The sequence below is a fragment of the Pyxicephalus adspersus genome, chromosome Z (assembly GCF_032062135.1).
Source record: "Pyxicephalus adspersus chromosome Z, UCB_Pads_2.0, whole genome shotgun sequence".
Classification (NCBI taxonomy): domain Eukaryota; kingdom Metazoa; phylum Chordata; class Amphibia; order Anura; family Pyxicephalidae; genus Pyxicephalus; species Pyxicephalus adspersus.
Window position 1 is genome coordinate 21,468,630 of NC_092871.1, and position 15,021 is coordinate 21,483,650.

Below are 15,021 nucleotides of genomic sequence, written 5' to 3' on the forward strand. Positions count from 1 at the left end.
TGTCCTGGCAGCCCATATACTTTTTAGGAGAATGCAATACTAATCCTCAGCAACTTCTTTGTATTATGTACAAAACTTTTTTAGAACTTCATCTTCAGAATGCAAGTTCAGCTTTGCGGCATAAGGGATGCTGTGGAAATGAAAAGAATACAAAGAAAGGCAACTACATTATTAATTACATATTCAGAGGATGCAAAGTTTTTAATGTTTTCTTTTTTTTGTTGAACACACTGGCCCAAATTTCTGCTTACTTACCTTATAACAAGAAAGTAGATTTGTTTCACAACTTCAGTTTTTGATGAATCTATGCTGGTTATTGTTTATACCCTTCTTCAGCAGACTACGATTGTGCTTGGTCAATGTGGTTTGGGTGGAGACATTGATCTTTTTCCTTCTTTTTTTTTCTTTAAACGACATGTAACATTGTGGTGCCTTCAAGTAACTGTGTTTGTCTTTAGATTGATCCTTATATTCTGTACATAGAATTGCTGAATCAGTATCTTGGGGCATAGATTCATGGTTGATACATAATATGAATGCCTCTTGCAATTTCCTGAGAGGTGGACTAAGAAGCACAGAGAATAAATCTAGAAGACTAGCTGATGTAATAGGTACCATATTAAGGCTAATCAAAAGTGGAAAGAAGACCTACTTCTCCATTACAATGGAGTCACATCATTATTTATAGGACAACACATGATAGAAAGTGAAATGCTGGGGTTCCGGTGTCTGTAGAGGAAAGACGTCACACCAACAATAAGGCTACAGGCTTCCCAGTGAAACACTTCCACAGATCCAGCAATGTATTATATACCAAACCATCTGATCTCTGGCCTGGATATCTCCTAGGACCCCAGGATGAATCAATCTTTTTAAACAAAACTAGGGACTGATGCTTTCCATGTGAAACTTTCCAAAAATGGTATGCAGTGGCATGTTTAATCCAAGTATAAACAGGGTATGGTCCAGAAAGTTTGGTAATATCTGATACTCGAAGACAAGAAATGCAGACCAAGATCAAAAAACACTGACTTCAATCAAAGAAGGTGAACCGTGGAAGGTGAATAATGAACGTAGAAGACACGCGATGGAAACATCTGTCTACAGGACAGAGAAAGTTACTACAATAAATAGTACAATCTACCAGTTCACAATTGCCCTCAGAAAATTGTCAGTGTATGATATATCACTCAGGAGAAAGACAAACTTAAATCAGACTGTCTGCAGAATTCCCATCCACAGTACCATGAAGATCTGAGTGGCCTCCAAGTCCTGTGGCTGCACTATAAAATTTTAAAATACGGTTTACTCTCCAGCAATACAGATCAATCAGAAACACATGGCCTATCAAGACATGAACCACAGACATGTCCCCTGACTCCATAGGCTTTTTCAAAGAGTGTCCATTTTGTTAGCATGAGTAACAGCCAGCTACATGGAAGAAGCTCACATGTTGTAAAATTCTTCCGGAAAGGGAACACCTGACAAACGTTTAGAAGGTAAAAAGGGCAGAATGCATCCCATCTCTAGAGCAGGAAGTAAAACAGTTATTGCATCAGAAAGGTCTTTCCCTTCTCTGAGATCCAAAGATCCAAGGCCAAATCTGTAGGGTGATCATAAAATTTCAGGGTGCAGAACACCACAATAATAGAAGCCAAAACACTTTCTATCTCCTCAAAGATACACTCTCCAGGCAGAGACTGAAGGGACTTGGAGTCAGAATCTGAAAGAGTTACAGCAGCCAAGGGCTGATTTTTTGCAAAACCTGCCATTTTTGCACAGATGATGTTTCAAAAACTTTACAGTTAGGGTCAGAAAGAACATTAGCTGAAAAGGGCCTTGTTGGGACACGTAGGAAGCCTAAGCAGAACAAGCTGGAAATCAGATTATACTTGTAACTTTTAGACCATAAATGACCCATAAAAACCTAAAGCATCACCATTAGGATGTAATGAAAAGCTAACACCAGAACAGTCAGAAGAATGAGAGCCGGAGTCATCTGTGAGATAAGAACTGTTCCTTCTGTGTCAGAAAATTGGCAACATATGGTGGTAAAGCAACAAAGAGTTCAGTAGGTAGAAGAATGTTGGATGACTGGAGCTGACCATTTGGCTTTCCAAGCGCAAGACAGGAGCAGTGACCTGAGGATGCATCCACAAGGATGAAATGGTAGGGGAGAAAGTGCACAAGCAAAACACCACAGTGGCAGATATGTCCCTCAAAAATAACCACTTCCACTGTAGAACTGGCCCAGTGACACAGAACACTTCTAGATTGACCCCACATTGTTTAGTCCAGTGGGTCCAAATGCAACACAGTTGATGGTCACCTGGAAGGCTGAAGAAAGACCAGCTCTTGCAGTGATAGGTCCTAAGTGAGACTTAAGTGAAATAAGCTACAAAAGGAGTGCATCTTAAGGCCCATAACTCTGAGGACAGGGTAGCACCTGCAGGCCCACAGAGACTGGGGACTATCATCGGGTGTTATTATCCTAGGTTGGGCAGGAAGGGGGGTGAATTGTTGGACTGAGTTGGTGTTGATGGCCTGACTGGAGGTTAATATATGATGATCTGGTATAGGAATGCCACAGCCAGAATAGTGTTGCCAATAGCCAGAATAAGGAATAGACCCATCAGCAAAAGCACAGATCTAAGGAGGGATTCCAACAGCTTGTTGGTCAAACCCTTGAAATCAGGTGCATCTTCTAATGCTATTGTGTTTGACTTGCTAAAGTAAGACGCTGTTGGACCCTATAGTGGGGGTAGGCCACTTCTAAACAAACAAATTCCTCCTCAATAAAGCCACCCTAGGGGTTAAAAAGAACCAAGCCAGGTGACTAAATTGGTAAAAGCAACAGGTTGATCATCAAGACTTGAAATAGTGAAGCTGGACGCTAATGGGTGGATGGGTAGATAGCTGAAGGCATAAGGTATGACTGACCCACAGCCCCAAACAGCTGGAAGCTGATAGAGGTCAGATGGCTGGAGGGAATCAAAGTAACTGTAGGTGGCAGAAAAATGGACAGAGGACTACAGTTTCATGTAACTCTTGCAAGTGGGAGCAGCAGAATAAGATGCTTCTTCTACACTGTACATTAAGAAAGAACGCAGAGTGCACATGACACTGAATCCAAAGGATATAATGAGTGCTCAGTCCTAGAGCATAAACCTTTCTGTGGTGACAACCATCAGAAGCTGGGAAATTAAAACAAAACCATTGCTCATGGATAACTGAAGTACAGTAGCTTCCAATGCTTGAAATCACTGTCCTACTCACTAAGTAAGTCTTCAGTGACATGGCAAACCCAGAGGCAATGCAGACAGTTCTGGACCTGGATATTGATCCACAACTAACCAGTACCAGAACGGAGTCTGGACAGCCCCAAAGCCTTAAAGTCTCTTCCAGACTATCCCCATAATGTCTAGATGTAACGCTCCTAGATCAGATATGATGGCCATTCATATAGAGTTCAAATATAGAGACCAACTTGCAGGAGAAAACAAAAAGACAGAAAAATAAACTAGCAAAAACAAGCACTTCCCTTATACTGCAAAGTTGCAGAAAGATATCCATTGTCCTAGGACACAGGCAAAATGCAGCCAAGTTGGTAAGTAGGAGGAGATACCCTGGGATAACCTACATTTTTTTTTTTTGGTTTGGGAGACTTTCTGTGTCCCCCCCTTTAGTGTGCATACTAACAGCTATCATGGAAGAGGGACCATTACCTGACAGCAACATAACAATGCTATACTTAACATGCAGCAAAATTACTGGAAATAATTAGACAGCATTCGACATGTTTTATTCTAAGGTAAAATATCATGTTTCTGATCAACACATTTAAATAACAAAACACAACAACTTGAATAGTTGTTTAAAATGTGCTGCGTCCTATAATACGCCATGGCATGCAGTGCTATAATCAGCCTCATTGCTGCACAGCTGGCACTGAATGCTGTGCTGGGCCACGTCTGCATTAGTCCAACAAGCACATTGCTGTCAAAGGCAGCAAGAGACTGAAGCGACTGTATGGCACTGGGTCCAGAACAGGCAATGTGGTTGTTGCAGCTGTAACCAAATCTATAATGCAGTTCACAGTCAGGGAATGCATATCTGGTTACCCAGAAGTAACACACGCAGCTCAAATGCGTGTGTATGGTTAGAGAATTGAAGTTACATTACTGTCAAAGAAATTTTTATTTTCATACAATAAGCAATGGCATTTACAGAGCACAAGAGCAATAATTTACTTTATATAAATCTATAAGATCAATGGAAAACAGAATGTATGTATTCTGTATAGATAACAGAATACATAGATAGTTCCTTTCATGCTTGCATTGATATCCATCAAACAGCATCCACAGCCTGCACTCAGTGAATAGCCATCCTGAAAATGTGGTCCATTAATTCACTTATTTCAGTAGTCCCGGTATTTTAGGTGAGAGGTGCATATAAAAAACTGCTCATTGCTATAATCTTTGAAACAAGAGTCTCTCTAGCAGCCACAAATACCATGAAAAATAGGGTGATAAGCAGTTAAATATTCTCACTGAATACACTTTGCTACAGAACTCATCATATTTCAAAGATTGTAAAATAAGTTCTGTACTGTCCATAAAACCCTTGTTTTTCAATGTATTTAAACTAAGATAAGATAAAATCTCATACAAAATGGCAACTTTGATAGCATTACATCATTTTAGAATTTGAATAAACATGTCCAAAAAGTAGTTTTAAACGGACTGGCACATTTGTGGGTTTATTAGACCACACAGCAATATGCACAATGTCATAATTCATAGCAGATATCCAACAATTTTCTTTTAATGATCTGAACAGTCCAAACCCATGAATGATGGGAATTTTATCGGCTGCTCTTGCTTATTGCCCACCAACCACTAATTTCTGCACTACCTTATTAAAAGGTTACTCTACCCCATATCTGATTTGTGGATGAGGATGGGGTGAATAACCAATTTGATTCTAAAATGTAATAGTCATTGTATAGCAAGTCTCATTCACTTTTTTTGCAGCATTCTCACGTAAAACACATATTAAGCTCCCAGAAAGTCTGCAATCCCAGCCATAGTAGGTGAGTGGTGTCTGGAAGGTCAGGTGCTGATAACTCATCACCAGAGTTTCCAAGAGATATAAAAAGTTGGTGGATGAAATGCCATATTGGGTAGACAAACTTTTTATTCAAATACAAAAGGAACTTTATTTAACTTCAGCAAACAGAGCAAAAAGGGAAGTAACCCACAGCAAGAAACCAAGCAGAAATGTAACTGGTTTGATCCCTCCATAATAATAAAGTAGTGGTGTGATTGCAATGGGTTACTGCACATCATTCAATAATGACCAGCACATCTCTTGCAGTTTTTTCAGTGAGCCAATATATATACTGATAAGGGGTGTCTTACCTTTTCAATCTTGTCAAGCCAGCCCTTGTTCTGAGTAAGTTCAGCCATAAATGCCTGGTGCTTGAGCCATTTTTTATGGAGTTTCTGTGTCACGTCCCGTGAGTTATCTCGAGCCATCAGTGTCTTCTCACTGATCCAGGCATCCAGCTGTGGAGGACAGAGACGAGGATGAGAGTGGAGAAGCCCATACTTGGAGGCTGAAGTGGGCACTTCAGTTGCCCCAGCTGCATTATTTGATGCCAACGTGGATAGCGGAAAAAGCAGGAAGCAATGTCCCACTATCTGCCAGGGTCATAATAGTGTAAATGTCTTAAAGAGAAGATCGAACACTCTGTGTCTAAGGCAAGAGTAATCTTTGGATAGAAGGAAAATATTTTGGGGACTCCCAAGAGAAGAAAAAGTACACAACAAACTGATGGCTATAGAACCTGGATAATGGAGAGGTGCAACAGTCAGGAAAGAGACAGCAGTGATAGACAAAGAAAAAGAAACAAGAAAGAGTAAGGGACAATCATCAGTAAAGCGAAAGGGCCATAATACAAAAAAAAGGAAAAGTCCAACCAACGTTAATGGGAGAAAGCGTCATGGGACAGAAACAGGTAGGGCAAACAGGTAATAAGGGAATGACATTCAGTCAGCAAATGAAAATGGACAGCATGTTACAGAGAAAGTGATAAAAGGGGAGGTCAGGTCTTGATAAGAAGTGCAGAAACCTAGAATACTGTTAGCAAGTAAGGGATCTGGATAGGACTGAGAATTGACAAAACAATATATAAAGCAGCAGGTATGTGCGAGCAAGGGTAGATATTATTAGCATGCATAAAACTGGATACTACAAAGATACTACTAGAGTAAGAGTAAGGAAGACCAGGAAGGACAAATGAGAATGATAGGAAGATAACAGGAAGGTGTGAGTGAGGACACCAAGTATTGATGAGGAGAGAGACTGGCAGGTGAGATTAATAAGTATTTGAGTTAAGCAATTTGCACAACACAGAAACAGTCAAAAAAAAGAGAACAGGGACAAGACCAGGAGTGATAAAACAGACAGACAGGTGATAGAAATAATATCATGAAAGACAGAAATTCATAACAAGAAGACAGTGAAAAAGATAAAGGGTTAAATACAGAGAAACTGCAAGTGAGATGAAAAGGATGAATGACAGATAGGTGGGAGCCTGGGATGGCAGAGCAAGGAAAGAGCAGTGGAATGGAAAGGAATAAACAGGAGACTGCAAGAGATGGTGCGGTGCTGCCTGCAGAAGCTGCTGTCAGTGCGCTGTGTCCTGCAATGCTGTTTGGTGCAGTGAGATTTGCTGTCCCTATGAGGGGTGGAATTCCTTGTCCCTCAGCACAGATCCTTCAGCTGGTCCGGGCACTTAGCATGGGGCCCAAGCTATCCTGACACAAGCTCACTGGCAGCAGGTCCCTCTGGGTGCACAGTCAAGGTGGGATGGTGGAATGATCCCACTGCAGTGAATGGATGGAGGGAGGAGGATCCTGGCTATGATGCGTCATCTCACCCTTCCCCTCTCCTTCCACTGCCTAACTGCTGAGCACAATCTCTTCAGCTCCTCTGTATTTAAACACAACCGCATGTCAGAAACATTCATTATTGCTAAGAAATATAAATTTATCATTATTAAATTACATTTAGTATATTTCTGGTGTGTGATTTGGCTTCTTAAAGGAAATTTTTCACCAAATGAAATTTGGGAAACAACTATTCACTACTTACAGGCGCTATGCTGGATCTGAGAAAGTTGATTTTACCCGGTGTCACTGCCCCAGAATGACAGAATGATCATTTTATCAGTAATAAAAAAAAAATGTTTATCTTGTAGTTCACCATTTGTAAATCATTTCAGCACCACAGACAGCAATGAATGCAGAATAATAACCAGGGAGTCGAGTGCATACCTTTTCAGATTTGGTGTATGTAGATCAGGATTATCACCTTTCTATTATTATTATCTGGTATTTATATAGCACCAATTTATTACCCAGCACTTTACAAAGTCTATAGTCATATCACTAACTGTTCCTCAGATGGGTTCACAATCGAATACCCCCTCCTGTAGTTATGTCATTACCACAGTCTAAAACCACTGGGCCTGATTTTTTAAAGCTCTCCAAGCTGGAGAGGATACATTTTTCATAGGCGAAGCTGGGAGATCCAGCAAACATGCAATGGATTTCTTCAAAGTCATTTGCTATTTGCTAGCAAATGTTTTGAATCCTGAATCAGATCCATTCCAGGTTTGCTGGATCACCCAGCTTCACTGATGAAAGTATATCCTCTCCAACCTTGGAGAGCTTTAACAAATCAGGCAGGTATAGCAGGTTACCGGTAACTGGACCACAAGCTCTGCTATCTAGTAATAGCACCATGGCCAAAACTAAATCGAATCTAAACCCACTAACAGAATGTTAGTATTTAGCTTACTAATCTTTAGATGTGGTGGTTGCTTTTTTTCTTTATTTTCACCTGGTGATCCTCCCAGTAACACACTTCCTATCCAAGTGACCATGCTTTCTCAATGTACTGTATGTTGAGGAGCAACATCTTCTCCCCAGGTCACAGAGTTAGGAATACAGAACACATCCCCTTTGTTATTTTCTATACCAAATGGGGGATCTTGTGTAGTATAGAGATCATTGAAAAGGGCTGAATGGACTGATTTAGAGAATACTGCAAAGATCCTAATTAAACACTAACAAAACCAGCAGGAGTGAGCTGAATAACTGTAACAATGAATGGAAAAGCAACACAGAATTATATTCTGCTGACCAGATGAACATTTGATGGAAGTTGGTGACTTTCTCATCCTGCCACTAAGAACTTCAATATCAAAACATTTAAAAAGGTTTTCCAGTTTTCGGGATGCAGCGGTATACCTGTATCCTGGTATTATAACTGATGGTTAACATACCATGCATATTTGCCTATTACTGATACTTTGCAGTAAGGTTTGCAGCAGCCGGTAACCAATGTTGGGTAAACAGCAGGCAAGGCTCCCATTCGCTGATTCTTGTGGACGGGGAATACTTACTGCTCTTTACCTTTTACAACAAGTTCACAGCCGCAAATTATTTAGATGACCAGCCACAGTAAACCCATTTCTATGTAAGCAGCTGGTAGAGTTGAAATTCAAACAACTCAGACAAGAGTCAGACAAGCAGCCAAGAAGGTGTGCACACACAGGCGAGATTCTATTTTTTTTTTAATACCATATACCCAAAAACATACCATAGAAACAGAAGAAAGAAGAAAAAAAACAAAAATCAAAAACAAATCTCCACCCAACAAAAAATGAAAAAATCTGCAGTTATGTCATGGTTTCAGACCATAAAAATCTCATATTGTTGCAGATATTGTGACAATATTTTTGTTCTGAATTATACAGACATGGGTCACACACAAATACAAGGCATTTCTACTCTCCAATGGAGCCTCCCTTACATTTTGGGGACACTACATACTAGAGTTTAGGAACTACAACTGTATCACTAAAAGTTTGTGGGCATCTAACACCTGCCTATATGACCCCTGCAAATGATTGTGTGCTTGTGCTTCCAGTGAAGGATACCATTATTGGTACAGGGTACAAACCTTTTTTTGTGCTAATCATGCACTTCAAATCGTGTGGCAACCATTTAGGGAAAGTTGTGTGCTTTCAATTTTATAATATTTGGGAAAAGTTGGGTGCATCCAATCTTGTGACAACTATTTGAAGAAGGCCCCTTTTGTTGTAGTACTATGTCAGTGCACAAACTAGGTCTTTAAAAAGATGGTTTATGGAGCTTGGCGTGTTAGAACCTGCATGTGACCTGCACAGAGCCCTGACCCTAACTGTTTGTCAGCACCTTTGGAATCATGAGCACAAATGGCGAGCCAAGTCTTTGTCCATAATCAGTGCCTGACCTTACATATGACCTTATGTACAAATTCCCACAAACATACTCCAAAATCTTGCAAAAAAAGCCTTTTCACAAAAGTGGAGGATATGATTAGCCAGGATTAGTGTGCGTGTTTCAGAGGGGGCAACTTTATATTAAATAATAAACTATAATTTTGGAAATTGACATTTAACAAGCCTATAAAAAGGTGTGGTTCCCAGGTGCCTAAACACATTTTATTATATGGTGTGAATATAAATATAATATCCACAGAAAATTCATATATGACAATTTTTGGTGGGAAAACAAATTATATAGTTTTCATTCCAAGCAAACTGATCATGGCGTAACATGCATACAATGCATCATGAATAGAGCATTCATTCAAATGATGTTCATATGGTAAGCACATGAGCACAAAGTAGTGTGTACCTTTTCTCCCCCCAGGCCCTAGAACATATATATCCTAGAAAGTTAAAGTGTCATCCTGTATGTTCATCAAAAGCTAGATAACCTTAAGCACCTCAACATGTTGTATCTCTCACCCCATTCAGCTTTGAAGCAAAACTGCAGACATCTACGACCCAAGACGTTTTGCCTGTGGCTAACCTGTATGCATAATGTTTAAAGTCACACAGAAGAAGTGACAGTAATACAAATGTAACCAGAATAAAAACAATTTAGAGGGGTTCAGATATGTGACAAGCATGGGTAATAGATATTTTCATTAAGGAGGAAGTGAACCCAAAACACTTACACTTACCTTTAATCCTGCAGAGCAGTCAATCCGTCGGGAGGTTTCTTCCATCAGGTCCCGTGTCGTCCCGTTGTACCTGTCTTCGGGCCGGCACACCACCCGTAAATTGTAACTTTGAATCGTTTCCACTACCCATCTTCTTGGAGCAGAACTGACAAGCTACCAGCTATTAGGCTACATACACGTTAGATTTTTGTTGTTGGAAAGGATTTTTCACAATCCTTTCCAACGAAAAAAGACTGAAGGATGCATAAATGAGTGCTGTACATACAGCGCGGGCCTGTTCTATAGAGAGGGAAGACAGAAGAATGAGTGAACGGCACCCCGCTGGTGTCTCTCTCTTCACTTTTATTGCAGCCGTTCGTCGTTCCTGGATCCGCCAGGACAGATCCATGAACGGCGTCTGATGAGTGCTGTACACACGCCAGATTCTTGTCCGATATCAGCCCAGAAGCGATCACACAAGAATTATCTGATGTGTGTATGAGCCTTACTGTAAGCTTGCTTTTACCCTGAGCTATCATCTTGCCTAGAGGGGATAGCAGCGCTGCAGTGCATATAACCATTTGCTGCACACAAGGGAGCCCTGGTATACCAAAATGTATGTACTAACTGTATAAGGCTTAGTTTACATTAGTGGTTTAACTGCTTAAAACTTGCAAAAATGGGTAATTTTGGAACAGTTGGTTCAGTTTTTGTCCTTTTTCTCAGGCAGTAGGAAGCAGCAGATTTGTTGCACATTTTTCTCGATGCTGCATGCAACGTTCAAGGGTGGCCATCTACCTCCCCAGCCATCTCTATAGACTTGAATCGGGACAACTTGTCACTGCTTTGGAAGTGTTTTTTGCAAGCAGTTTCATTTACATAGAAAAAGCCTATTAGTTACCACTCCTAGATGCTACATTAAACTAAATACAGTATACAGGGGTGGTAGAAAGCAGCCGCAATTATAGGGGTTACTAAATAACTATGGCACAAACAACTGGGAGCGCTAAATTTGTTGCATATTGCCTTGCCTATAGCTTTCCCCCACCTGGCTAAAAAAAAACTTCTATGGAGAACACTATATTCTTGTAAGAAAAACAGACTAAACTGCATATTTAAGCGTTTGCACCCCTGTAAATATTCATCCACATGAACTAAAACATTTTCAGATGCGTTTTGAAACCCAGGGTACTCAAAAAGAAAGATTCTCTAAGATACTTCCAAATTATGTCAGCAGCTGACTCACCCCTTTCTCCACCACATTCCCACTGTAATACACATAATGACTGACCAATAGCAATGTACAGAAAGCACGGAAGCTGGCCGGCCCTTAATAAAAATAAAAGGTATAAATTGTTCTTGTAAATTCCCGGAAAGCCAATAAGAATGTAAAGGTATGTGCAGACATATAACTATAACTTTTTGTGGCTTCCGGGAGCCTTTAATGACTGAAGACTGGAAAACAGGCTGAGTCTATAGATTTAGAGTGGTGTGCATTGTACAGTACAATAATAATAGAAGATGGCAACACATCAAGGATAAAATTGTAAGGTGAGGAATACAGTTTGTGGGCACACATTTTGGGAGAAAGCACAGGAGTACCCTTGGAACCTCTGGCTTACATTTTTTGTTGTTTGCTTGTGTCCAATCCTTCTGTAGGTGACAGTATAACCTAAAGGTGAAAGACTTTTTGTGTCCCTCGGTGGATAAACAGAAAATTAGAATTCCTTATCGGATCTGTGATGCTAAAAGTGTTGAGGCCAAAGCATCCTAATGACAGGCAGGTAACTAGCATTTTCCAAAGAACTGGTCAGCAATAGCAGGCTACATTCAGGATGTACTTGATTGTTTGTCTCATTGTACTAAAGGAAAAGGGGTGAACAGCACAAGATGTGACACTTGTGAATATATCTTTAGAATGACTAAGTGGCTGCGTATAATGCCCAGCAGGCAGCTCTGAAGATGAATAACAGTAGGCAGTTACAGGCCTGTCAGCTGTAATAAGAAGATCTTGCCAGATAGAACACAGGCTATACAGCTGAAGCCAGCAGCAATGTATGACTATAAGAACAAAGTGAGATGCTATTCCTTTTAGTTATACTTTCTATAGCACATATTTACCTGGTGTTGGCTAACCTACAAATAAGAATCCTCCAGTCAGATCAGGAAAATTCTCAAAGTACCTTTATACCATAAAATGTTATTCCTTTTTCATCATTTGACCATTCTCATGCATTGCTATGATTTTGCTGGTATGAAACTTTTTTTATGGGGGGGTTACAATGGGCCTTTAAAATAATCTTTCAAGAACACAAAACAGAAAGAACACTGCAGCAACCTCCTATTATTTGTGAACTATTCTGTTTCAAGTATCCAGGATAGTGCTGAAGCAAGGGATTAATAATTCTGTCCAGCTAGTCCTGTGATCCAGTTAAGAGCATAACACCAGTATTTATTGATTACAAAGCATTAAAAGCAAGAATGTGACCAGGACGTTGCAGGTTCTGGGCAATGGTGCCACCCTTCTGAACTGAAAAGGAAAACCACTTGCCAGGTAAAACTATCCTAATGTAATAAGCTTATAATTACTGGTGCTTTATCAAGTCTATTCACACCACTTCCCCGTTGTTACGCACTAAACACACATGCGGTAAAATAACATGCACAATCAAAAGAAATGCGTGTAGCATTTTCAGCAGTACAGCATGATGCAAACCATGGTTGTGCATTACTTGTATGCTGCAATGCAGGTTTTCTGGTAGGGAGGTTGGGCTGCCATTTATTACATCAAGGTGAATGACATGTTAAACACAGTGCACTGATTTGAATGGGCCCTGAGGATTTTTATATGGAGGAAGAAACAAAGAAAACAGAAGTGGAACAACAAATTAATAATTCAACAGGAATCTGGTAATATTAGCCATCATTAAACTTTTTAGTTTTGGATAGAGCAGGTAAGGATTGGAATACCTGACAGGTTTTTACAGATGTTAACGATTCCATTCACTTCCCGTCTGGCAAAATTGCCAGCAGAGAAAGTAGGCAAGTATCCCCCCAACAGCAACGCAACAGCAATATCACTGAATTACTTTAGGTTAAGTAAGGGAACTCTGGAACCTCTGAAGTTTTGCCTTACTTCCTGTCTGGTAAAATGTTGTCCCAAAAAAAAAAAAAGTTATGCAAAATCTTATGCTTTCTAAAACCCAAAAGATACACATTTTGGGAACATTTTATGCCTGAAATGTATTTATTTTTTACCATGCATATATAGAACATAAAACCTGGGGTATTAGGGATATGGTTTCTTTTTTCTTCCTCTATTGCTGAAGACTGTGCAGTCTTAGAATGTTTCTGCTGATTGCTTCCCATGATGATAATTCCAGTGAAGGATGGCATTTTTTAATCCCTATTCATCCCTTCTCAACCAGCACTGCTTCTCCTCCGTTATAATGCAGTTTCACAGGACAGTGGAGAAAGGGAACGGCAGGTCTGACTGACTGGTGCACAATAGGATGCAGTAAACTTCCTGTTGGCCAAAAGAGCTGACAAGCTACTGTGCAGTGTAATGGCATGTCAAGGTTACATCAAAAGGAAGAAACCCAAAAAAGCTAATGTTTTGATTTCTCTGAGCAGCTTTAACCATCTTTATTTTAATCATAATAAGTTCAATGGCAGAGTCTAGGTCCACTTTAAACCTAATGTCCACTCCTAAAATCTGATTTGTACAATTCCCATACAATCTATTCTAAATGTACTAAAAGCTAGATATTACAAGGATATATCTAAAACCCCTGAATTTGGATGGAGTTAGGGAGGTTCTCACACTGCATATTTGCTAATAAATCCAAAGTAAATTCTAAAGCCCGTGGCTAGTTTGAGAGGCTGGCGTGGATGAATAGTCTGAATAGTCTGACACTCTGCAAAGTGGTACTTATACATGTACATTTGGCATTGCCAGAAGCTGCCAATTCTACTTATCATAAGAAGGAACAAAGTAATGTGCACTTTTAAATATTCATGACAGTTGCCAAGGACATATGTTATTCACCCAATATCAGGGTATGAATGAGCTCTGTGCAGTTATCTGATGTAATGTACAGCAGTCTGAATGACGAACGAACAGATTGCACTGTCAGCTGTTACAAAATGCTGCCTGACATTTTACCTAAAATGTTTTAATCAAATCCCAACATACAGATATAGGAACAGTTAAAGGGAATCGATAATGATTTAGTACCTATTCTTTTTACCCTGTTAGGAATAAATGTATATATATATATATATATATATATATATATTTTATAGCAAAACGGACAGGTGGTGCTCTTTCTCCAATAAAATGAACTTACCTGCCTGTTTGCATGCACGCAGGAGTATGCTGGCATTGTACACTGAGCTGTGTATGTACATCTCAGTTTACATTACAGAGGAGACAGAGCAGGTATGTATGTTTTATTGCATCGCCTGTCCCTTCTGCAACAAACAACCTGTCTGTAATATTTTCATTTTTTTTTTGTTTCAATGTTTTAATTGAAATTTTCAAACAAAGTAAATATTAACATTACACAACAAATTTGCATAGAATAACAGGAAGAGAAGAAAAAGGGGAGTGAAGGCGCGAAAAGGGGGTTCAAAACAAAAAAAGAAGAGTGCCAACCAGTAACCAGATATCAGAAGAACATATAAGGTCAAACAAAGTTCAACACCTCTTAGGGTACAAAGACTAAATACAGCAGGTGATAAAGTAGTTTTCCAATATTGACAAAAAAAATATAATACAAATAAGTGCAATGGTACAAAAATAGCCTTATTCACAGATTTAAACTTCTGAGGTATACAGGCATATCAAGTTTAAAATTAGATCATAAAGGTTGGTGGGTAGAGGTACCTTTTAATCATTTACCCTCTTTGTACACATTTAAGATTGAAATTGAAGAAAAAAATTAGGAGATAAAA

At 39.6% G+C, this 15,021-nt stretch overlaps 1 protein-coding gene across 4 annotated transcripts in view; it reads right to left on the reverse strand.

Annotated features, from left to right (window-relative positions):
* Positions 1-15,021, reverse strand: part of SPTBN4 (spectrin beta, non-erythrocytic 4) — a 79,541-nt gene that overhangs the window by 30,067 nt on the left and 34,453 nt on the right. For all 4 annotated transcript variants that reach the window (XM_072431439.1, XM_072431435.1, XM_072431438.1 and 1 more), the window contains one exon: positions 5,424-5,570. In XM_072431439.1, the coding sequence (XP_072287540.1) occupies positions 5,424-5,570 (147 nt within the window). The remainder of the gene's footprint in view (positions 1-5,423; positions 5,571-15,021) is intronic.